Consider the following 25,807-nt stretch of genomic DNA (forward strand, 5'->3'; position numbering starts at 1 on the left):
TGCCAGAAATTTGCTGTTTTTACCAATCCAGAGTAGTGGTGAAAACCATGCTGAAAGACTTATCTCCAAAATGTCTAATACAAACACCTGCACTTGCTTCAGGTTTATCTCATACACTAAGCCTGCATTCAGTAATAAGCTATTAACCTTGAAACTCAAACATCTTCCCAAGGATAGTTTCATGCACAAAAGAGAACATAATTTTTTTGGTAATATATTCTTGCCTTCTCCAAAGTTGTAGCCAAGCAAAACAGAAGAGACAGCAGGTCTTTTCCTCTGAGCACTGGCACGATGGTATCATCTTGGAAAGCCAAGCTGGGAGAAGAACAATCATCTGTGATATCGAGAGTGGCATGTTTCAGGTGCCATTAATCCACACGCATGTGCCCCAGCTGCTACACTGGCTGAAAGGGGCTCACCTGTTGAAAGAGATCCTCTCTCCAGTAACTTAGGGAGCTGAAAAAGAATGAGCAGATGTATCAGCAGGAGCTGGCACCAGATTAAGAAACAAATTAGGACCAGAGGTTTCTTACGACTCTCTTGGCTACAGGTTCAGACCTGTAGAAGGGATAACACTTAATGCAGTTGAAAGCATTCTCAGAGATTTATTTTGATTCACATAGAAATTCTGCTAGTAGACTAGCAGGTTGTTCAAATGGAAATTGTGTGGAGAATTTCTTGTAGAAAACTTTGGTGAGAAAAATAATATTAAATGTTCATTCTCCAGTCTTCTATGACCACCTAGAAATTAGCTGAGCATTTTCAAGTAGCTTCTCAAGTACTTAAAATGTGCATTGGGTATATGGTTAACTGAAAAGTTCTAAGTATGTCTGACTGTATATCATAACTGTCTAATATTATAAATTACCTGTATGCTCACATTGTGAATCATACCATTATTATGATTATATGGCTTAATGCATGGTTATGTTATCCCAGGTGTGACATGCTATGTCCCTTTGTACACTGTGAAAGCTGGAAGTACCAAACAGCTCTATTTCAGTGACACTATACAGCTTTATCTGAGCCCCAAAGGCAACCATTCAATTGTGTGAGACTAGATTTCTAATTTAAACACATCTAAAGATCTTTTGCTAGAGATCACAAAAGCCTATACAGTTTTTAGAACAAGACAGAGGCTGTCTGTTTGCCATATATGAAAGCTCAGTGCACCCAGATCTTGAGTACTGCATGCAACTCTGATCACACTGAGGAAGGGCAGCTGGAGTGATCAAGGAAGAAGCTATCTTATGACAATAGACAAAAAAGCCTGAGACTTCTCCATCTGGTAAAGAGAAAGCTGAGGGGGAAATTTGATACAGGCTTAAAAAATCTTGAAGCTGGTGGATAAAGTGAATGAAGAACTGTTATTCCTCAAATCCTGCAGTGCTACAGGAAACTGGGAGAAGAACAATTTAAAACAGATTATCACAGCAGTGAGTTAACTCTGTGAACTTGATGCCACAGGAGCCTGTGAAAGCAGACAGTATCAGCAGGTTCAGAGAGAGATTGCACAAATTCATGGACAACAGATCTGTAAATGGTACTAAGAGGATGTATCCACTAACGTTCCTAATCCATGTACATGCTTGGGAACTCAGGGGAATGAACTGTAGAAGGAGGCCAAGTTCTCATATTTTTACTAAATAACGTTGCCTGTTGCCACTCTAGAGAAAGTCTGAGCTAAACAGACCCCCCCCTCCCCACTGTTGCACCAGGGTATTTTTTATCTTTCTAAAGAGTAGCACAGAGACTATAAAGAGAAGTCATTTTCCTATGAAGAGTATCAGACAGCAGGAGTGCTTCTGAGTTGTGTTTTACCAGAACCATTAGTAAAGGAGACCCTTCAAAAACATTTGTGAGGAATGATAATAAGCAGGATTGTGTTTAATTCTTGAAAGTATTAATTCTTAAAAATAATTTCATATTTTAAAAGAAAATGTTGTAAAAAGACAATTTTCATCTGTCATTTGACGTTCAAATTAGGCTATTAATGGTGATTAGGCTGTGACAGTAAATGAGAAAGATGTATATTTCCTTCAGCAAGCACAAAACAGCAAACAATAATGCTGCAGTGTGAATACAGGCACCCAGACAGGGTGCCTAGGGATCAAAAAGCCAACCAAAGATTTTAATTATCATATATATCAATGCAATATTCCTAACAGTTGGGTTGCTACCCAGAGCATCTTTCTGCAGAAGGTTGATCACTGCCATATTTTAGAGTCTTTCCTTCATCACTTGCATTTTGATGGCACCTATATCATGTTAAAACTGGCATATCTCCTTTTTAGCAGGCACAATTCCACCTAACAGATGGCCATGATGATAGACATGCCAAAGAACCAGTATGTGTATCAAGTTTGATTATTAGGCATGAAATTCCTATCCAAGAACGTTTGAGTGGCATTCTGCACCAATCATCTGAACCTATTGGTATGGGTTGAAACAAATGCTGTTTCACTAAAGTCAAGGGATGTGTTAACTACAAAGTGGGGGGTTGAGGACTATGTAATTTAAGGTCTTGGTAAAATGGAAGTAAAGGCCATTGCTTCTGGATCACTCACTCCACTCTAGTAAGATTCAATCACAAAGCAAATCGTTAACTTCTACTGCCTATCCAATGGCACAATTTAGTGTTTCGGGTGTATTTCCTAGTAAATAGTTGTTCTTTTTCAAATGACATTTTAGCTGGCCTGCATAGATCTCACTGCACCACAGACAGTGCAAAAATCTGCTGAAAGGAGAGCTGAATCATAGACAGTTGGAACACCAAGCACAGGATTATGAAAGCTGAATTGTCCATCTCCTAACAGAGACTCCTGTTGTTGTAGGGTATGTTACGCTGTACCTGTTTTTCACCACAGTGCAAAAACTGTCACATATTTCATAATAAATACCTCACTTTAAAATAGCAAACACTGTAATGACAGCATAAATATTTTAACTGGTTTAAAGGACAATTAGTATGTTGTGAAAAGATTGTATTACCAAGGTACCCACTCTTAATTGTGGTAGAGGAAAATATGAATCATGGGTCTCCAAAAAGGCATCTAATATTCATATGTTTTCCCTTTGAAAGAAATCACTGTGATGCATAACAAAATCCTAGAATGTCAAATTTTTAAACTAGAATTTCTGTTAAATATATCTACTTATATTTAGTGGTATTTTATTACCTTACTAATTAGGGATTGATTTTTAATTTTTTTTTCTTTGACATATATTTTTACCAAATTGCTGCTAAGGCATCAACATTGATTTCTTTCATATTTCTTCACTTTTTTTGTACTTGTGTTTTGCATTTTAAATACAGAAGAAGGGGTATCAAAGGCTCTAACTAGGTGGAATTCACAGTTTCAAAATGGGACTTTGTCATTAATTTTCCATTTGAAATCAAAACATGTAATCTTGCCTACAGATGTCTGTCCATTATTTATATTGGTTTATCATGGTATAGCAATACCAGACATTTATTTGACTGGTCTAGTGGGCAATCAAATGCAGTTTTTTTGATGAGGCAGTAGTAATTATGATTTAACCTTTCTGATTCGAAGTCATCAATGCACTTCACAATGCTTTGTGGATGCATTAAGCTATAAATTACAGTTGTGGAGTCTATGTGTAATGCTGATTGAGGTTAGCAGATTGTTCCCCTAAGTTCTCACTCCCTGGCAGGTGTGCAAAGGCATCAGGTAACCCAATCATTACTGTCCTTTTTAAGCTAGTACTGCAGACCCATGACCTGTGACTGCTGAACAAATTTAAGATATGTCATTTTCAAATTGTGTAAAAAATATTGAGCAAAAGTAGTCCAAAAATATTTTTGTAATTATTATGAACACATTCCTGACAAAAGACTAGAATTATGTTCAGGGGGATTTTACTTCTTTTGAGTTTTTCTTCCTCAGAACAATTTATATTTTTTATTATTATTATAAGGACACAGCTCAATAAGAGGATTGAAATAAGTTAGAGATTGGCTTACTTTTGCAGTGGCAAATTGAAATTGAACTTCATGACTCTACCCTGTGCCTTTTGCAGAAGGAAATAAAACCTGCAAGAGTATACATTCCCATTGCTACTTTTGCCACCATTTTTCTCTAAGGAATGTGAGGAGGATGTTAGAATATGTGCATAAAGAGCTCATTCACTGCCCAGAGCTGGCCCAGTCTGCTGGCTGGCACTGCCTGCTTTCAGGGTTGCCCAGTGTGCTATGGAAATATCTCACTGGAAAGGAGTTTTCATCCCTAATTCTCTCTTGCTGTGGCCAGTACCCATCTTTTTTAGAGGCATTCTTGGGTTGTTTGAGTTTTTTGGGTTTTTTTCAAAAAAGCCTTGATTTTTAGCATGTCTGTCTCTCTTAAGTATTTTCTTCACTAAGTTCTGTAAGGCACCATGGTTAAATGGAGGTGCACTAATTTCATTGAGGAATCCAGAGAAACCCATGTTGCAACTAGACAAGATATCCTATTCCATTTTTCCAGTACTATATCTTAAACAGTTAAAATAGAGATTTAGAAATATTATTAGGTATTATTTGACAAATTTTTTAAAAGGGACTGTTTTGTCGCAAGATTTGCAGGATGGATGTTGATGACAAATGGATTTTTTTTGCCTTTTTGTTTTTTTTTTTTCAAATAAAAGAGCAGTTAAATAGAAGCTAGGTCAGTCAGATAATTTATTTGATAAGCAATGTTTCTTGTTTCATGGTAAATCTTTAAGACCTGTGTGCTTAGTTCAGCATAATTTTTCATCATGAAGTGTTAGAGTCAAAAATGTGAACAGATACTAAATACTTATCTATCAGTGGCATTTCTAAGATCAACATATCCACTTTCCATGTCTTTACAAAGTTAATTTTGTGCTCCGTCTCTTCCTTGTGAAATTACAATTTACATTTTGATTCACCATAAAATTTAGTTCAAACTTTTCCTACTATTTCATTTTAGAGATCCGTCTGCTTTTATTTAACAGATGTCCTTTGATCTCAAGGAGACAATTGCTGTTTTACTACTTTAATGAAGCTTGTATTATTATAGGCAAAATGAATATTAGACCAAATGGTAGTAGAAATCCCAGAGGGAAACGTGCTTCTCTGTCTGGATCTTGGAAAAGCAAAGTAATTCATTTTACTCACTGATTATATTCAATAAACCCATATTCCCTGTTCTTATTTACTTTTCTTTTTTTTACTATTATGAGACAGTTTTTCTGTTCATGAGATTCAAGGTCCTAGTCGCAATTCTTTTGTCACTAGTGACACACTGGACAGTTCTTGAGTGTTACGGAGAAGAGATAATCTGTTAAAGGAGGTAGGAGTTAAAAATGACACTTTATTTGTACTTTTAAGTAGCTAATGCCCATTTCTTACCTGTGCTTTCCACAGACATCAGTCTGGATCATATTTCAATGCCTTTTAGACCTTTATTTCCTAGAAACTAGGAGGGATCAGATTTAAAAGTGACATTTCATAAAGGAAACAGCAGGGGATGGACACACATGGAGAACAGAAAGAAACAGAAGATAAAGGTACTTGAAGTCAAAAATTAGTTACACATTTGAGAAAGAAGGGATGTAGAAAACACAAATCACAGGAATTTTAGCAGCACACATAATGTCCCCTTTCCCTAACATGATGGCAGTAAGTGGCCACAAAACATGGGATTTATTAATAGCTTTGATAACTTTTTTTTGTTCTTTTGACTATTTTTCCACCTATGCAATCTACTTTAGACACAGACTCAACTTTGGGAACAGTACTGATGGTTGCAGCACACTGCTGGGATGAAGGTTTAATTCAGAAGTATCTTTGGGCATTACATCACTCTGTAGAAAAATGCATACACTGCAACTGAGCATGTTGTAAGGACACTCTAAGGTCTGCTGCTAGATGTCATCACAGGGAAAAAAGGCTGCTCAAAAAAAGGGCATAGTTTGACTAGAGCAGTGGCAATTATCTCAGCACAAATCGATTTGACAGCCAGAAAGATACTGGCTCTTAGGCAGATGTGCAAACGTGAGTAGCTGCACCTATCTGACTTCTGACCCTGTTCCACACTTGAATCTTGAAGCAACAAAAAAGATAGGGAAAGGGGAACTCAATCAGCACTAAGGAGTGGGAAAGAAACATAATAATTATTGCTTTTTAAATTATTACTAAGCAAAACTGAATCACCTCAGAATACGAAAACTTCCAAGAGTTAAATCTTTCTTAAAGAGAACTGGTAGCCCTAGGAATCAAAATGTGGCCAGGACTGGTGATGACATTGCCCACCTGAACTATTTAGCTTCTGGATACAATGTGGAATTCTTTATAATACAGGTAAAATAACTTGGAAACATTTGGTGCCTGTGAGCAGAAAAGATAAATATTTTGTCAATTCTTAGTGCAAGGTACACTTTTATTTTTGGCGGAATAAAGAATTTGATTTCTTTTTCTGCTGCATTTCTTGTAAACTTATGTTAGAGACGGAATAGGAGCTATGAACAAAGATTTCAAGTGATGAGCTGTCCCATGCCTGTTTACAAGTCAGGATTTCATTTTACATAGAGTTCTCTATGGCAACTTTTTAAAATTTAAATTAGAAACATGGCCAGCAATGCATGCAAAATGTTCATTCATTGTAGTAAACTACAAAAATATTGCTTTTATGCAATGAGAATGCCATTGTAGAATTTTAAAAGGCATAGAAATAAAAGACTCTGGATTGGAGTGATTTAAACAAACTCACTAGGATATAGTAGATGATTAAAATACAATCTATAATTACATTACACTGGTATCAGGTAAGGATAAAAGCCTATAAATACACTGGGGTCAGGGTAAGCATAAAAAATGAAACAGTTATTTGAATAATCTGAGATCAAGTTGCAGTAATTAAAAATGAATGTATTATTCAAATGAAGGAATTAGGTTACAACACTCCTCATATGAAAATATTATTGTGACAGACTGAAATAAGTTGGAAATGATTTTGATAAAAAATTGGGGCAAGAAATATAATGATTTACATTGGGGAAAAAGTAGACAATTATGCGGATGAGAGTATTTGCAGCTCCTCCTTCAAATCCCTCATCAAAACTCATACCTTTCAGCTGGCCTCCAGGAATTATCCACTACCCTAGCCTATTTCTGGACATTGCTCTTTCAGATACACAGATCAATCCACTAAAAATTAAACGTGCTGTAGCTAAGGATTGTACATGTACTCACAAAGAAATTAATGGGATCTGCACCCACTAGCAGGCATATTGCTTAATCTACCCCACACATAGCTGTTTATCCATTTTCATTGCCATTACCCAGGTCATTTCTGTAATTTGTCTCCTGTTTTTTCTTTGTCATCTCCTGTCAGTTTGGAGGCCAAAGTCTACACATAAGACTGACACAAAATGGTGTTATTTATGTAAATAGTTGATGGCCACTTGCAGATTAAGTACTTGTTATTATAAATAAAGGTTCTTGAAATCTGACCTTTGCATGGCAAGCTCCTTGGGGCAGGAACCTGTCTGGAGGTGCCTTGAATATGTAAACCAAGGTTATTTAATTATTAATAATAATTAATAATGAAAGAATACAGAAAGAGACTTGTTTTTTTGTTTTTTTTTTTTTTTTTCTTTCAGGTAATAGCTTTCATATTCTTTATATTAATTAGCTTTTACAAATGTGCTTTGAGAGCCCTCTTGGAGCAGCTCTTTGCCATTGCCTGTAGCAGGACAGTTGAGAGCTGCTCTGCAGGTGCACATATGCCTGTCAGTGGACACATCTGAAACTCTCACAGATACGTGAGTGATTGCACATCAGAAGTCAGAGCAAGATCAGGAGTAGATTTCTTAATTTTTGCCCAGTGAATGCTGCCTGAAATTCTCCTCAAATTCTCCTTTCTAGCATCTGCAAAAGTCTATTGAGAGATAATTTAGCTCACTTAAAATATGCCCAGCTATGCCATTTTAAATCCTCAGTTGATCTTTTTATTATCATATAGTATATTGAAGCCTCTCATTCTTACCTGTTAAATCCTTCATACTTTTCTACTCTCTTTTGTCTTCCCCTCAAAATGCTGTGTTTGCTTTCCCCAAGAAATTGGTGTTTGTTCATTTTATATCTTTCTTCTGCAAGGACTTTGGCAATAGGTTGTTCATGCTGCAGCTTCTTTCTGATACTGTCAACTCTTTTCTTTAAATTTGCACTCAAATATATTATCTTGATTGTCTTATATATAATTTCCATTTCCATCTATTTATTAGATATAGATTAGATATCTGAGTAATATTTAAAAGGTATGCAATTATGCATTGGGGACTTCAGACCAAGAAACTGAATAGTCTTGAACGACCTGTCAAAAACAGTCAGATGAAGCTTTAAAAAAAGAAAATAGTTACAGCTATTTCCATTTCTCCAGCATTATCCACTCTTCATCTGTCTGTGCAGTTAATTCAGCTAATAGTACCATGAACAGGTAAATGAGCAGCGAGAGAAAATGTTAATTCAGATTCAGGGAGATGACTTGTGTAGAACTATCCTGAATCGATAACTGAAGGATGCAAGGCACAGTATCTCACACACAGTTTGCACATCTCTGGTAGTGCCACTAAGTAGTGTGCTTGGACCAGCTGCAGTGTACCTGTACAAAAAAGTCTCCAACTTTAAAAATAACTGTTTAGGGGAATATCATCCGAGCAGACTGATCACAGTGAAGGCTTGAGAGAATTCTTGTAATGGCCATCAAGTCAGATAGTTGCACATGTACGTATGTGCTACAGTGTCTATGTTACCTGACTGGCTTATAGATTGAAAATTATCAGTTATTATTTTATCAGTTTGTATTTAATGAAAACTGAGAATGTGGGGTGGAGTACAGGGCTGCAAGTAGATGGGAAAGAAAATGAGAAAAAGAGAATTAAACAGGAAGAAGTTACCAACTGAGAAACCCCTAGCTAAAAAGACTTAAACACAGAATAAGAAGCTGCAGTGAAAGGCATTTTATATTGTTATATCAAGCAGTATTTCCATGGACTGGGGAAAAGGGTCTAAACTGTCTCTCCTACACATGGGCAATATTTTCCATTATGAAGATAGACACTAAATCCTGTTTCCACTTCCAGGGCATAGAGAGCATTGATTTTTCCGGTGTCTTAATAAAGAAGTATGAGGACACATTTTTTGAGATAGGATAGTAGAGGATCATCTGCTCAGAACCAAGAAGAAACACATTAAGGGAGAGAGTAATGGAGCATTTTAGTGATTCTGAGTTATAGATGCAGATGGCTGTCCATGTGAGTGCTAACTTTTAGCAAAACAAAAAGATATGAGACAGTGAAGCATCTCCAGCAGGTTGAGGATATTGTGAGGTTCACTGCTTGTAAACTGGCTAGCGTTCAAGAGACTGTGTTTGGGTCTCAGTCATATGTAGGTTAGGCAATGATGAACTACATTTTTCCATGGTGCCAGATTGCATTCCGTTCCCATACCCCAGAGAGATTCCAAGTTGTTCATTATACTTTGTCCTGGTTAAAAAGGAAGAGAGGTAGTAGATAACATTTAGTGTCCAATAGGACTGGCCAGGGAAGTGCAGCGATGGGTTCATCGGGGGAGTGGGGAGGGGTGGCCCTGAGAACAGCCTTATCAGCAGGGTAGATTTCCAAGCAGACGCCGAGGCTTGATAGGTAATTGCTGCCAGTTCTTTCATTCTGCTTCGTAAAAATTTCTATTCCCGGGAGCATCCCAAACATTTAATAGAACTTTTCTTTAATCTCTGTGACCCCTTTACTTAAGAGTAGCCTCATACCATTCCTCTTAAGATTTTGTGCAGTTCTAAGGGGCCAGCCAGGACACAGGGGTTCATGCCAGCACTACGGGGCTAGCAGAATTTCACCTCGGTGTGTAATCCCTTCTCCTCCAAAAGCCAGATAGTTCTTCAGGGATCACTGCATGCTTGACATCAAATTTCTTCATTACTCTCATGAGACAGAGATAAGTGTTCAAAGGTTTCCACAAACTTTTAACATCAGGATTCCCACGTGTTTCCATGGGAGTCACGCACCCTGGAATGCTGTTTTTGCTCAGCAACAGAAATATTATGAAGTGGCTGATGTTGGATTGTTTCCAGCCCTGGCTGCATCTTTTCACTCTCCAGTTTTGCAGGGGAGTGATTTAGGTAGAAATAAGTACCTGTGTGGTTGTAGGCGAGCACAGGTGATTTCCATGAACACCTTATAGGCAGGGGCAGAGAGACATCTCCCTGTGCTGCCTTTGCCCTCTGGCTGCACATCTGGGGTGCCAGGCCAGAGGAGCGGGTGACACAGCTGTGTCGCAGCTTCGGCGTGCTCAAAAACCGACCCTCCCGAGGGCTTCGGCATCCACAGCAGCCTGCCCGGCTGCGGAGGTGGCAACAGCCACCTTCGTGCGGTTGTGCCAGCACAGCCTGGGTTCCTTGTCCCCAAAGTTTTGGTGGGAGTGGAGGGGCACAGGGAGCCCAGCCGCGGGGCGGGGGCGCAGGGCCGTGCCCCACTGGGGCTATTTCCGGAGCAGGGAGGGGTGCTGCCCGGGAGAAGGGAAGCACTCCCTAAAGAGCTCCCGAAGTGAGCAGACAGCGTTGTAATCGATATTGTTCGCTTTGAGCGTCAATCCTGCAGTTCATTTAAAATATCACCTGGCTACCGTCGGTGCGCCCTCCCGTGAGGGGACACATCTCCGCCACGGGAGCGACAGCCGCGCTCTCTGTCGTGACAGGAGCAGGCCGGCGCGGGTGTGGGAGCGGGGTTTAATCAGCCCCGCGGCGTTATCAGCGCCGGGGCCATGTGCAGCCTTGTGGAAAATTAAATAAATAACGGGGCCCGCCCGCGGCGCCACAGCGACACCTGCGGGCCGCGGGCGGCGCGGCAGGCGCTCCTGGAGAGCTCGCACAACTTTGCGTGCTAACCGAAAGAAATTTTTAACTCCAGCTTCGCGGTTTCCGATATTTTCTCTTTTTCCCCCTACCGTTTTAAAAAAAGTAAGTGTTGCACAAGTCTTTTTGAAACGGTGACTCTTCTAACTTTATGGCTTAGCTCAGCGTGATCATGCTGAGGATCTCAGCTGACCAAGTTACTTAACATTTGTAATTCTTCACTGTGAGGGCGGTGAGGCATTGGCACATGCTGCCCAGACACATTGTGGATGCCCCATCCCTGGAAACACTCAAGGCCAGGCTGGGTGGGACTCTGAGCATTCTGGCCTATGGCAGGGGACTGGAACTAGATGATCTTTAAGGTCCCTTCCAGCCCAAGGCATTCCATGATTAAATACTTTATTTGATGAGTTTGAACAACAGAGGTTTGAAAGATGGTTTTCATCACTATGTTTTAGTGTTCAACAAAAATTTTTCTGTACAAAATTAAAAAAGAAATTCCATATACAGTTTTTCACTTTCCCCTCTGTTTCACGCCATTCAGGTTCTGTCCCAGTACTGTGGATAGAAACTGAGGTATGATGTCCTGGTTCAGCCAGTGTATTCAAAAGTGCATGTATTTATCTACACGTAAAATTACCTTAGTTTACAAGCATAATTGTCTTGAGTGGAATGTATCTTAACAGCAAAGTCCATAGGTCCCAATCAAACCCAAAGGTAGTTTGATTTCTTTTTGCAGTTCTAGAGAGTGGGGTGATGAAGGCAACACTGGGTCAGACAAAGGCGCTGTGAGGTAGGCAAGGATTATCAGTGGGGGAAATGAGACTGCTTCTGTGAGCATGGGTGACAGGACTGTCCTTTAATTTCATGCATTTCAATGCAATTGGCAGGAGGAACCTTCCTCTTTTGCTTTTAGATGCCTGGCTTCCTCCCAGTGATGACATGTTTTTCATACACATAAAAAGCCTCACTTCAGCTAAGTAGATCATTCTGGTGTGAATCTGGAGAGCCAGTGAGGAATCAAGTTGCATTTAAAACATCTGTGCATTTTGTACAGTTATTTCTGGAGAGGTAAGCTGATCATTGGTCTCTGGTCACAGCCTTGCACTCAGACCAGTGGGTGGCTGAGAGTGCAGATTGCAGAAATATTTGGTCAAGTGCATTGCACTAAATCATAGTGCAATTCTCTGTTAAATTCAATTTTTCATGCAGACACATCTTGAGGGGCTGCTGTTCTCTGTGCGGTATAAATTCTGTTTTCTCCCTTCATACTTGAATATTTTAGACAGTGAACAAAGTGATTCTTCCCTTGGGATGTATCAGCTGTAGAGCATCTGTATTTGTTAATTTTGAACTTTTTCTAAACACTACCTCCTTTCTCAGGACTAAGGCTGTCAGTAGTTAGAAAATAAAAGCATGTAAATTCACTTAATTTTCAGACATCCTCTCAACAAGATAGGCAAAATACTCTTAAGGGTGACCTGTAGAAGTCCAGGGAGCCTGCAGAATGCCTCAGACCCTGGCAGACTCCCCCTAGGGAGCCAGTATGCTTTAACTGGCTTCCCATTGAAGCAGCTGTAAGAACTGAATACATAAGAAAGAAAGGTAATGAAAACTGACAAGTTGAAAAGAAATTGAGAGTTTAATCTGTAAAGTTGTGCTTGAGGGGGCTTCCATCATGATATTCCTATGGAGTAGCAAAAAGAGAAAAAAATTAGGAAACTGCAGAGTATGATGAATTTACATAATTTTTTCTTGCACCAGGCTATATTTATTAATTTCTTTTCTGCCACTTTACTGCACCTCTTTGCTTCTCAAAAAGAGAAAATGAAGTATACAAAACCTGGCAATCATAATGAATGTGTGAAATGCTCACAGATTATTTATAAGCATGCAAGTTATATAGTTGTTGGAGATTCTCTCCCTTCTGCTCCTGCTTGGTGATGAAGAATGGTATTTTAATAGGCAGATGGTAAAGACAATTACAGTTTGGGGCTCAGCTGGGAGTTACATCAGTTTATTGCAAATTATTAGTTGATAAATGCTTTTGTTTACAAGCAAAGTCTTAAGCAGCTTTGTAATCAGTTTATCAGCTGCAAACTGAATTTTGACAGCTTGCCTTTGGGTATACAGTCACTTTTTTCCTGGCCATTTAGAAATCATGCTGACCAAGCAGACACAATGGTAGCTCCTATGCACCTGTATGATGCTCAGTAAACTGGCATTTTTTATTAAGCCTGTTTTGGAAGAAGTCATCAAGTGCAGAATCCTCCTCAACTGTTAACCTGTGTTAGTGTGTACAGCCAGAATCTTAACAATTTGCTCATTATTATTTTTTTTTAAGTTCCATTGTAACCAGAAGTAGCTCAGTCTTTGCTTTCTGCTGTTAACATCTTCTTACTAGATGAACTAACTGGGAGACTGGTGGTAGCTTACAATTCTTGTTTACCTTGGACACCATGTATAGCTTGGAAGGTGGAAATGCTTTTGATCACTGAGAGTTTTCAGTCAATTTACTTCTAGCTTCTACTTTAAAAGGCAGAACTGGGATTTAACTCCTTTTGAGGAAATCTGGGGTATTGGTATGGAGTTTTGTGTGTGGGTAGTGGTGGGTTTTTATAATGAAGTACTTTTTTAAATAGAGAAGTCTGAGTTAGATGCTTATTATAGCTTCTATGGTGTTTACGTTTTAGAACATACTAAACATGCAAATCTACTTTTATTTAGTTTCTTGTTTAGTAAGAGAGAACAGATTTGTCACAGAGTCTTGTTTCCACTGCAGCCAGTGTAAATGGCTTAAGTAGGAGCAAGACTTTTTGGAATCAGGAAATGCCACTTTTCTTCCATGGTTGTTACAGCTGAGGTGAACTTCAGTTCCTGAACTTCAGCCTGTGAGCTGAAAGTTAACACGAGTAAAGGTCCGAGATAACTCACGATAATAGCAACTGTTTTCTCTGGGTTACAGTGCACATAACGAAATGCTCCAGCTTCTGTTCATTATAAAAGCTGGCTTTTGTTTCTCACAAAGCCGTGAGCCTTTTCTGGAGCATGACCCCAGTATTGAATAAGCAGGCAGATCTCATAACCAATGTTTCTTACTTTAATTTTACCATTCTAAAACTTCCCTATTTCTTCTCATATATATTGTGTTGCTTTCCTGTACAAATACAACCTATCACTACAGCTTCTTCTATATAATCCTTCCTTCTGCTCAGGTGCCTTTGCCATTCACTCTGCATTTGCCCAGGGGCAAGAAATGAGCCCTACAGTAGCAGGTGCAAGACAGTAGAAAATCCATTGATAAGATGAAGTGTACTCTGCTTTTCCTGCAAGAAAGAGGTGCCATTAAAGCATATCTATTGTCTCATTTAATCACCTCCTTTTTTCATACACTCCAGCCTCACAAAATAACTCTGAAAAGACAATCCACAGGCATGATTGTGTTTGTACGGCTACAAAAGGTCACCTTACAGCTGTGCTGTTATGGAAGCAGGGATTGTGGGAATGTGTGTGTCCAAAGCCCTGCTTCAGAGTAGTTGGTTTCAGTGGTGCATTTTCTCTTTCTGTGAAACCTGGTGCATCCACAAAAGCTGGGGAGAGCAGTGGGCGTCACCTGGGAATGTCTCCTGGGAAGCTCTGTGGAGAGTGCCCATTCAGTGGTCCTGTAAAAAGGGAGAGATGAGTGTGCTCTGGCAGTAAGTTCTAGCTCCTTTGCAGAGGTGGTGGGAATGCAACTTGGGCAATGGCAGCAAGGGTTTATCGGGTTTTTTCAAGCTGTTTATCATTTTCTCTCTGAAAGGTTTGTAAATTCTAAAATAACACCCCAGTGAGACCTAATTCAAATGTAAAAAAAGGTGTAGCACTCAATTCAAAACAGTAGAATTTACAAAGAAAAGAGGAGGGGAAAAGAGGGAAGAAATCACTAAACTTGGGAAAGAGCTTCTTCAACTTCCTTGTTTGAGTTTATGCTGAATTAAGGAAATAGAACAGGTTTAGCATTTGTGGCAGGCTTTAATTTCAACCTCTGAGCAGCAGACTTAACTTCATGTGATGTGGGAGGATATCACAGTTTTCAGCTTCATTTCATAAGTATTGCCATTTGTGCCAAACATTTAATAGTTTTACGCTCTGGACTGTCGTCCACCAGGAGCTGATATCACCTAAGACTTTTTAGAGCCATCTAATAGAAAGATATGTATTCATTCTGATTAGCCCAGGATTTGAACGAGGGTCCCAGAAGAGATATATAAGCCTCTTAAATGCATAGAACTTCTAAGGATATGGGTTTAACTGTCTCCCCCTGTGGTAAATAAGCTGTGACAGCTCTATCAGGGGGGAAAATGGCAAATAAAATTACCACATTATTTTCCTGTGAATATTTTCGGAGCACTGATCTATTTTGCCTCTTTACCTATTAGAACTCTGTTGAGTGTTACGTGCAGACATTTAATTGGAGGAAACACATAAATATCCTCAAACTAACAAAATGCAGGCATACAACAGTGTTAAAAACAAGAGGTCAAAATCTGTTCCTTGCACTCCTTACTCTTCAGAAACACTGTGCTTTATTTGGGGTTCAGCTGAGGAAGGTTTTTTGCAGTGTGAATTTGAGAGTTGCTGCCATAAGATGTGATGTTAGTAATAGTTGTACTGCAGCAAGGGAAAGACCAACCCCTGACACTCATACTGAGATGCCAGGTTTAGGAGTTCTCTCCCCTAGGACTGGAGAGTTCTTTTCATATTTTTCTTTTCCTCTTTATCAGCTATATAATGCCTGACAGTTTTAACCATAAAATCATCTATTCAGATGAATACACTGTCAGCTGTCAGCATATGACTAAGCTGAAGTCAGACCCGAAGCTCAGGTTGACTCACATGAAGGAGCAAGAGCTATATTCCTAAGGAGTATTTTCTTCCCTGTTTCTGGTCAGAGAGCTTATATCTCTAAATACAGGGGTTTAATTTGGCTAGTGCCATTAAGCTGAGTATTTTTCTGTTGTATTGCTTCTGGAAAATATCACTGCAGTTTCTTCATTTTGCCTTTTGTTCAGTGAGCCAAAAATTGAGAAGGCTTCATATTCTATGGTGAACACAAAGGTAATAGTGAAAGTCGCAACAGAACTGGTTTGTCCCCTATATTGGTCTAATTTTCTACAAGATGATAGATTTTCCATTTATTGCAGGCTTATAATATGCAGTGGGTAGTTAAAATTAAAGGTCAAATATCTTTTGGCAATCTCCTTTGATCAGTAAACAATGGAAAATTATAGAAGAAGCTAGGAAATCATCTCAATAATGTAGCATTAAAGCTGGTTTTGGTGAGAGTTTGAGTAGTATGAATTTGCAGGGGTGATTTTTGAGACACTTCACAGAGAAACGATTGGAACCCCAACATTAAAGTGCATTAATAGCAAAAATGCTGTGCAGAGTACATATTTTGTGTACGCATGTGAAAAATGCTAAGAATTATTTAGCAAGTGGAAAGACTGTTCACAAAATGCCTTTGATTTATTGCTGTATATACCACAGATCCGTATCACATATTCCTACATTATTTTATTCAAAAACTTGTATGAACCATGAGTTGGCATGTTGTAGAATACTGAAAAGGCATTAATCAACCCAAATAAACAAGTACATAGATCTATCTAACAACTATGAAGTAGTTAATAAATTTTTAGCAATTTTGTTACAGAAAAAAGGTCTAAAAGAGTAGTGCTTAATTATCTGGACTCCTCTGTGCTGGGCTGTCTTTTGATTGTATTAATGAAGCAGCTGGCCCATTGTTTCTCTTTAATTCCTCTATTGTTTTAAGAATATGTCACAGCTCTTTATTCTTTTATCAGGTGCTGTGCAGGAGGATTCACACAATAACTCATATTCCTACTGTATTTGCCAATGCACAAAGAAACCTCCAAAGCATTTTTCAAAGAAGGGGCACACATAATTTATAAGTTCTGTTCCTTGTACCACTCTACTGTCAAAAATTTCAACAGTATTGGATTTGAATGAATTATAATTTTTTTATTAAACAATGTGTCCACATATAGATATATGTACTTTGTTCATGTCAAAAATTAGAGATCTGCCCAATAACTTGTGCTGTACAGAAATGGCATTCAATATGCTGAGTCGTCACAACCCCTTGGGTGAGAAGCAGAAAGAACCCAAATATGAAGATCCCATCCTATTGTGATGTGCAATTTTTCCATAAATGCTTAACCTGTGGAACAAAGGAGGAATGAAAATAAATTAGCTCCAACCCACATTACCATTACTGAAAAGCACAATTTTTTGCAAGTTGGAATGTTTTATTGGGAGAGGAAGGCTTAATTCAGTTGATGGTGCCTGGAAGTTGCTAAGAGCAACAGTCTGTTGTTTAAATAAATTCTGATAGTCTTTTGACCCTTCTTGCAAAAAGATGTGTGTACAGGAAATGGGCTATTATGTTGTTGCAGCAATGCAATCAAGTCCAGTAAGCTCAAATTTTACTACACAAAAGTAATACTTCGGAATTAACTGGCATTGAAAGCTGCTTTTAATAGAAATTCCTATTGATTTCCTAAACTTCTGTGAAAGGTGTGTGGCATTTCTGGGTCAAAAAAACAAGACTCAGATAGTTTAGCTAGGAAAATCAACTGATACTAAAGACAGAGAAACTGGAATTTGCTTTTAAATATGTGCATATATGTCATTATGCTTCTCAATCCATGAAATTCCATGTACTCAGTAGAAATGCTGGTTTGAGTTACTTGCTCTCTTAAGATACTTTTCCTAAAAGCAACAATATAAATCAAGAGGCTTAAAGGTTTCATCCATTTTGAAACTCTTTTTCCTGATAGAGTTAGGTGAGTCTGACCTCATACATAATCTCTTTTCAGACTGTGATCCACAGATTCCAAATTATCATTCCTTTAGACCTGCAAAACATAAGTGGAGGGAAAAAAAAAAACCAAAAAAAAAACCCAGCAGCAGCCCACCATCACAAGGCTCACTGTACAGGATTCTGTGTTTTCTCTGAAAGTGGTATAGGGTTCTAGGGTTTTGAGGATCAAAATGAGTGAAGGGCCATTTAGTTAAATTTTCTGAGTAAATTCCTTGTTTCAAATAGAATACTAGAGGTCCCTTTGTTTAAAAAATGTTTCCAATGTAGAAGAAAAAAAGGAAGGGCTGTTGAAAAAAAAAATTTCTTTTTCTATTTTAAATGTCTGTCCTACATAAAATAAAGTTTTGAATTAGCGTGCATATCTATCACCATTTTACTCCTTATTCTGAATAGAGAAGATAGTGTATTACTGCATCTAAGTATGATTTAATTGGTTCAATTTACTATATATTTTTTATACTAAGTGTGATTCCATATCTTGATGAGTCCAGATGTAGTTATGCTTCTGGTTTACAGCATCCCATTGCTTGCATTTTATTATTTTTACAAAGCAAATGTCTATCAGTCGTAGAGATAAATTAGAAAAAACTGTGCAAACATGACACATCACTGAGATTTTTTCAGCATGCTATGTAATTATTAACCTGATTTTTTGCCATTGAGGGAAGCCGTGAATTACAGATAGCATGGGTGAAGTTAAATGCTTTTATATGAGATACATTTTCCTATACAGTTTTCTATAGGTATGGCCATACAATATAATTGAAGCTTTGTCAGCCCTGTAGCCTAGCAACAGATAATACTGTTAGGTTACTGAATTGCTCCTGGTTGACAAGTAGGGAGTATTTTTGTGTTTATCATGTTTGCTAATGATGGGATCCTTTCCAAAAGGCTTGTCTTAATCTTAATTAGAGTTTATCAGCAGAGGTCTGCATGACATTGTGCAGACACTGATTTCATAAATAATAAAAAGTGCAAGTGAAAAATTTGGCAGGAGAAGAAGATATTTAAGACCACTGATTCTTGTAAGAGCACCATGAATTTCCAAAATGTAATCAAGTTTGAACTGTGACTCTATTCTTTATTATCGAAACTTGCAGTACACTCCACTGCAGTTTTGACAGCAATTATGAGTATGATTTATAAGCTTCCTGTTAGGAACCAGATCTGTTTGCACAAGAATCTTGATCATAAACATTACAAAGAACAGTAAGTCCACAGTTTTTCAGGGACATCAGGACCTTACTCTTTCATTTTCATAGAAAGTTTTTGGTTTGGGTTGGGTTTTATCGTTTTGGAATTAAGGGTGTTGGTGTTTTTTTAAAGCAGCAGAAATATTTGCAGTGAAAGATGCAGACAAAAAAGAGAACCCTGAAATAACCTTCCCCTTTGGTGGATGTTCTGAAGGTATCAGATAATTGTTTCAGTGCCTGATGTCTTTTGGTAAAGAACTCATGCCAATGCAACGGGAGTGTAATTTTTTTCTCTAGTTTGCACACCATGATATTCTTTAGCTTTCCTGTCTTCTGATGATTAAACAAATGAGCACTTTTAATTCCTTGAATTCTGAACAATAAGAGTTCAAATAAATACACAGTGTTTACAGACGTTTTTATTATTTTCTTCTGCTTGACATGTGTGTGTTATATGTCACATAAATTTGTTTGATTTAACCATAGATATAAAACAATTCGTTACATGCTCAAGATGCTTATCTTCGATTTCACAGAACCATAATTACCCTTTTCGAGAAAACAGCCTCCCAATGTTACAAAGCCTGTTGCTGATCTAAAATCTTCCTTTCCGCACTGGCACAAGAGTAAGACTTTTATTACTACTTCACCAGATAAAACCCGTAAGACCCCTTTCAGTGTACGTGGTTGTGATGGTGAGGAAATAGAGTCCGAGGATGCTCGAAACTTCCCGTGCATCCTCTGCACGAGGCACACACGCTTTTCCTTGCTATTGTCTCTGACTGGCAATAAGATTTGTCCAAAGATAACAAGACCAGGTGGGAATTGCCCTAAGATAAGAATGCTGGGTGGGAATTGCAGGAGGAACTGTCTGGACTGTTCGCATAATGAACGCATTCCAGAGATGGGGGAGCTGTGATGGTTGCGATTGACTTTAGTACACATCAGCCTGAAAAAGGGTATATAGTGCTGCTGGAGACTGGGCCACCTGGGCAAACCGCTCTCCCAAGGCTGCAGGCAGTTTCCATACGGGTTCCTGGCCTCCTTCCCCCGCCCCTGTCAGGAGCTCCTGCAGGGTACGTCCAGCCCGAAGATAGGGAGCACTCCGTCTAGAATTGGGTGAGTAAAAAACATATGGAGATAAAATCCTGTAGCAGCAGAATGGATTCTTTTTTGCTTTGCATTCGGTAAGGCCAAAGACTGTAAGCCTGTATGTTTCTAGCTGAACCTGTTTATATTATAATCCTTTAGACTTGCTTGTATTATATACTTCATTGACAATGTTTAGACTGTGCGTGAGCAATAAATATTATCGTTGTCATCCACATAATCAATGTCATACTTCTTGCGCCTAAGAATCTTGTCTCTGCTATGGCAGAATGGGTGACCAACGTATTCATTATGGACAAGAAGAGGCCCAAAATCTACCACTGCTTTCTGATCAAATTATATAACCATGATAATTTCAGAGGCACTCATCCCTGTTAAAACATCTGTTCATCCTTTCTGTTTCTCTGATGCCTGTGTCATCTTAGGACTGTGAAACCTTGCCTGGTAAAGCTTTGTAGAACAATTTCACTCCTGTAAGTTATTTCTGAGAAGAGGAACAGTTGGTTAAAAAAAATCTAGCCAGCTTAATCAGAACTTCATCTCATATAAGTAATAGTCCTTCACATTTCTTTATGAAATCTTCATGCCTTTGCAAATATTTCATGCAAACATCTTCCTATCTCCTTCTAATTGCCACTCGTTCTTGGCTATGGCTTCTGTGTTATCCCTTTGAAAGCCTGTTGTTAACTCTACTCTGTGCTTAATGAAAAGCTGTTGTGCTCCTAAGAGACTGCTGTCTATATGTCAATTGTGTCCTAGCCTGAAGAAATGTTTGTGGGAAGAAATTATTTCCTGATTTTTAGCTGCCACCTGTAAAGAAGCCCTTATCCCTGCCAGAGGTGTCTAGACAGGGTAGTAATTCATATGATAGTCACGATTGGAACTTCCTAATAAATTTGGAAGCCTCTGTCGGGTTCTCTGCACTTGACAGTACTTTTTCTGTCACTCTTGACTGACTTGTGCTCTTTGCTTGACTGTACAGTAGAAGTCTCAAGAAGACTTCTCTTCCACAGTCTTCCTGCTGTGCATGAAGGTCAGCATGTTTGCATTCACTGCATTAAGGGGAATAAAATCGTTTGCGTCTTTCAAAACAGCAACTCTTGCCTTACTCTGTGCAGGCAAGCATAGAAGGGGACAAGTGGGGACTGCACCATGTCCTGTCCCAATGAGTGACTGTTGCGGTAAAGGTGCTGAGCTGCATTTCCAATAGCTGGAAGAATGCATCTTTTGGGAGTTCATCTATGGATTTAACTTAACACAATATCATATTCTGATGAAGACATGGATGTGTATGTCATGATTACTTAAATGCCTCATTTTCTGTAGACTGGGATGAGAGAAAACAAAATAACAATGTCCTTCTTGGACCTGAATCCTGCTGAACTGAAGGTTTATATTCATATGCAGGAATGGATTTAACTTCCCTAATTCTGATTTTCTTTATTAAGCCAAACTAGAGACTGTTGTGCTTCCAAAGCTGTCACACATCCCACCAGGCTGTGCCTGCCGTAGGTGTGACAGTTTGCAGGAGCTGGGTGGAGCAGGCAGCCGGGGTCACTGCTCCCTTCAGCTGTCCGAGTTTAATCTGCTGCTGGACATGAGTCAACGCCCTGAGGAGCTCCAACACCAGGAGCCTGACTCAGCCTTTTAGCTGATCCAGACCAAGTGCAGCTGGAGACACAGTAATCACTTGTTTCTCCCCCCCGCCCTAGGGTACACAAGATGTTTGCTGGGATAGAAAAAGTCTCAGTTGGTTATTCTGCAGTGACTCATTTTTATTAAGAGATCCAGTGAATAATAAAGTCTAGAAAGAGCTCTTATTCTGTATTAAAATATACTAAAACATGTTGGTTGATTATTACGCCTTCTGTATAAAAATAAGATAGAAGTGCATGTTAATAATGGAAAGTAACTGTGTGATGTTTTTGTCAAAAGTACTCAATTTCAGGTTCTCAAATTGCAGTGTGTGTTCCATGTATTTTCATCTACAAGACTAGTTAAGCACACTTCAGGAATTTAGCCTGTTTCTCTCTGGAAGAGGTTTTCTCCCAGTTTAGCTCTGAAGGCTTCTGTGTATTTACTAGTTATATCAGGCAATATGTCGTCAGATTGTGCTCTTCAAATTTTTTTGAATCCCTGCTCAGGTGTTAGGATTCAGCATTTGTACAAATTCTTGGTGCTGTCTTCATTTTTCATCCCCTTATTCTCTAGAGGAAATTATTCAAATTTGCACCATTTAATGTTGTAATCTTGGAGACCAGTAAATCTTGGTGTGCTTTGGTCCCCTCACAGTAAATTGTTTGTAAACTTTGTAGTACCTTCAACTGCTGTATTACGGAAGGGTGAATACAAAGACACTTTTCTGCTTTGAAACTCCTACACCACTTTGAGGTCTGGAAGCTTAGCGTATTTTGCCACTGAAATACACTGTCACTGATGCTTTTTTGTTTGCTCATCTTTGAAAGCTAATAGACTGGTTTAATTAATTGTCCAAGATTTCTCTAAAACAATGTCCTAATTCTTCCATTTAGCTGTGGCATATCATACACTGTTGTTATCTCCTCTACCAGATTTTTGCAACAAGTTGTTTTAAAACTATAATCTCGTTGAAGGGAAAAAATGAAGTGCAGTTGAAAAGGCAGTTATGCCGAAAGATAAACACAGCAATATTACTTATCAAAACGAGTACAGTTTTTGCTTGCCTAATGAATGCAACATATAGCTTTCTCTATATATACAAAACCTGAGGAAAAAAAAAGCTTTATAACATATAAAGTATGCAACATTATTTCAGGCATAACTGTATTGGATATGTATCTAGGCCTGAGAGTGTAGATAACACAATATAAGTGCTTTGCCTGTCTAAACATGTTAAATAAATGAGCATTCACTATCTCATTCAAATACATTAGTAGATGTACTCGCATAGTTAATTTTCTTTTTAATGCACTACACGTGACATTTGCAGCACAGAGCTATAGTGTATCTTACTGTTTGATGAAAGTTCTTCCACTTCCCCTCCTTTCCCCCCCCTTTTAAACAAACCTTTATTTGAATAAGCCTTTATGAAACAGATCTTTGGCATATCTTCTTTTCAGGAAGTTCAGTCAGTGTAAGCAGAGATAAAGCAGTCATGTTACGAAGAATATTACATAAGGGAAGATTTTTTAGAGAAAGAGGGTGACAAACATAAGGGAGGGGAAGAACGCCCTTAAGAGGAAATCTGATTTCTTTCTTGCAGCTGTTTGGTTTTACTGAGCTGTGATTTGCTATTCAAAATAAAACAAGCTTGGAGTTAAGAAAAAATTTACAGGAACTTTGGTAAAAATGATAATGAGAGAAGTGCTGCATAAGTTATTTTCACCTATATCTTGATTTTCATAATGCTGGCTTTCTGGGAGACAAAATGAAAAATTAAAATAATTTCTCATGCTGCAAATAGTTAGGAAAACGGTCCCCAAATTGTTTTTCTTATACATGAAAATTCCTATGTTGGTAGAAGGAAGACAGGAAAAGTAAAAACTGTATGCCTCTTTACCTTAAATAAGCCACGGAAATTTTAAGAAAATGAGAACTGTGAAGACAGTACTCATGCTGTAAATTCTGGAATTTTATATTGTCAATTAAATCTTTCTGCTTTTTGTTTCCTGCAGGAGGGCAGCTTTGGTGTACCACGACCAAGGCCATCTCAGAGGGTGAAGAGCTGGTTGCCTTTGTAGTGGATTTTGACTCAAGGCTGCAAGCTGCCAGTCAGATGACTCTGACAGAAGGCATGTACCCCGCCCGCCTGCTGGACTCCATACAGCTGCTCCCGCAGCAAGCTGCCATGGCATCTATTTTGCCTACAGCTATTGTAAACAGTAAGTGAGGAACTCTATTCTCTGGCGGATTTTTAAAACAACTGTACTCTAAGGCACATGTAAAAGCTAATGCAGCAATGGTGAATTCATGACCGCAGAAACCACACCACAGCTCAAAGCGTGCTTTTGTTCCTCCATCATCTCAGATAAAAAGAGCAGGAAGAGCAGTCTGACAAGAGCCTCACCCAGAGTACCTGCCCTCCTGTGGAGGTTCTGTGATCTGTTCCCAGAGGCAATTGAATTAGAAACTGTTAAAAAAGTAGATGAGATAAGTCGCCTAGCTCTCAAAGTCCAGTCTCTGCTGCTCAAGTAAGCTTGTTGCTTACCACTGCAGTTTCTGGAAATAATTCGTGATACTCTGAAAAAGAAAAGAAACACATCCTTTCAGTGACTGTTTCAAAATGCAGCAGAAATCATGCCTTACAGTAGCCCTGATTTATTGTAGCATCTCCACTCAATGTGGTGAACCAAGAATGTTTTTACATCTTCTGGTCATCAATGGGCTCTATCATGGATAAAATGCAGTATGCATTCAAGTGCTGTCTTTAGAAAGGAGGGACATGAGTGTTCCTGTACTGGGACAATTCAGCTCAAATTAAAGTTTACATTTTTAATGCAAAAGTTTACCTGCTGTTTACCTTTATACAGCCCTAGTTCCTCATCCCCCTTTCTAAGTATATAGTATTTTATATACTATTTTATTTTTATTTTATGTACTTTTATATATAAAAGTATTTTATACTTTTCAAATGTATTGGCCATTGCCATGATCCTCACCACTTAGTCATCACTAGATTGCACATTCTTAGCTCTCAGCACTTTGCAAGTCTGTCCATTTAGACCCCATGCTGAAGCACTTCCTCGTGCTTCTTATGGTTTCTAAGTATTATAATTATATATAGTGAACTACTGAACACAGTAGTAGTACAGTGCATCTGTACATGCAACCACATGATCTGCCACTCAGACTCCCACCTAATAATACTGAGCCTGAAACAGTCATAACATCTTCAAGCTCTTCACACAGGGCTACTTAAAACATCCCTGGTAACACATTTCATTCCATGTTTTCCTTTCAGTTTATTTTTCCTTTTTAATTGCTTATTTTCTGGTAAGCAATTTTGATAGCTACATAAATAATGTTAGCCTGTTTTTAAAGATAAAATTTCAAATGCCCTTATCATCCAAGTCTTCTCTTCCAAGAGTGAGTTGGAGCAACCTCATGCCTTTTAGCTAAGCACATTCATTTCTACCCCACCAGTGGGGCAGCTGTGAGCTGACATACCTGCTCACAGAACCAACAATTAGGATCTTTCCAAAATAAGGTGTCAGAAGCACCTAACACACCACTAACTAAAGTTACCACTGTTGGGGGAGGCCTGTTTATAGCCATCAGGGAAAGGAAGGAATGCTGAAAAGCAGAAAGGGAGCTGCTACAGTGGGTTGCCTTACCTAAAGGGCACTGCTTGTTTCAGCTGAGGTAATATTCTTGTAAATCTACGAGGCCAACTCTGGGCTTTGGCAAAGTAGTCAGATTTCTATGATATCACATTTCTGGAAACATCTTTTCTGTCAGCACTGACTTTTGCAGAGCCCTGGAAAGCCACTGAACATTACTAAGAGGAGTCTTTTAAGTTTATGGTGCATCAGCTCTGGCTATACATGTTTAGCAGCAACTCAGAGTAACTTCTGTGTTCTTGACTCAAGGAAAATGCTAAAATAGCAAGTCTTACTGCTCAGAACTTTCCATATCAGTCCCAACTCTGCCTCTGATCATGAGGGGCTATTTTCACTGTTTCATTGTTGAGTTAGTAAAATTCAGTTTCTTCATTAAAGTCTTGAACTAGAAGTTGAGCAACAAGCTGA

At 38.7% G+C, this 25,807-nt stretch overlaps 1 protein-coding gene across 2 annotated transcripts in view; it reads left to right on the top strand.

Moving 5' to 3' along the window:
- The window catches only part of ZFPM2 (zinc finger protein, FOG family member 2), a 309,239-nt gene that overhangs the window by 273,162 nt on the left and 10,270 nt on the right, over window positions 1-25,807 (top strand). For both annotated transcript variants that reach the window (XM_041470882.1, XM_041470883.1), the window contains one exon: window positions 23,735-23,941. In XM_041470882.1, the coding sequence (XP_041326816.1) occupies window positions 23,735-23,941 (207 nt within the window). The remainder of the gene's footprint in view (window positions 1-23,734; window positions 23,942-25,807) is intronic.

This window comes from Pyrgilauda ruficollis, unplaced genomic scaffold (assembly GCF_017590135.1).
Source record: "Pyrgilauda ruficollis isolate IOZ18807 unplaced genomic scaffold, ASM1759013v1 scaffold25, whole genome shotgun sequence".
Classification (NCBI taxonomy): Eukaryota; Metazoa; Chordata; class Aves; order Passeriformes; family Passeridae; genus Pyrgilauda; species Pyrgilauda ruficollis.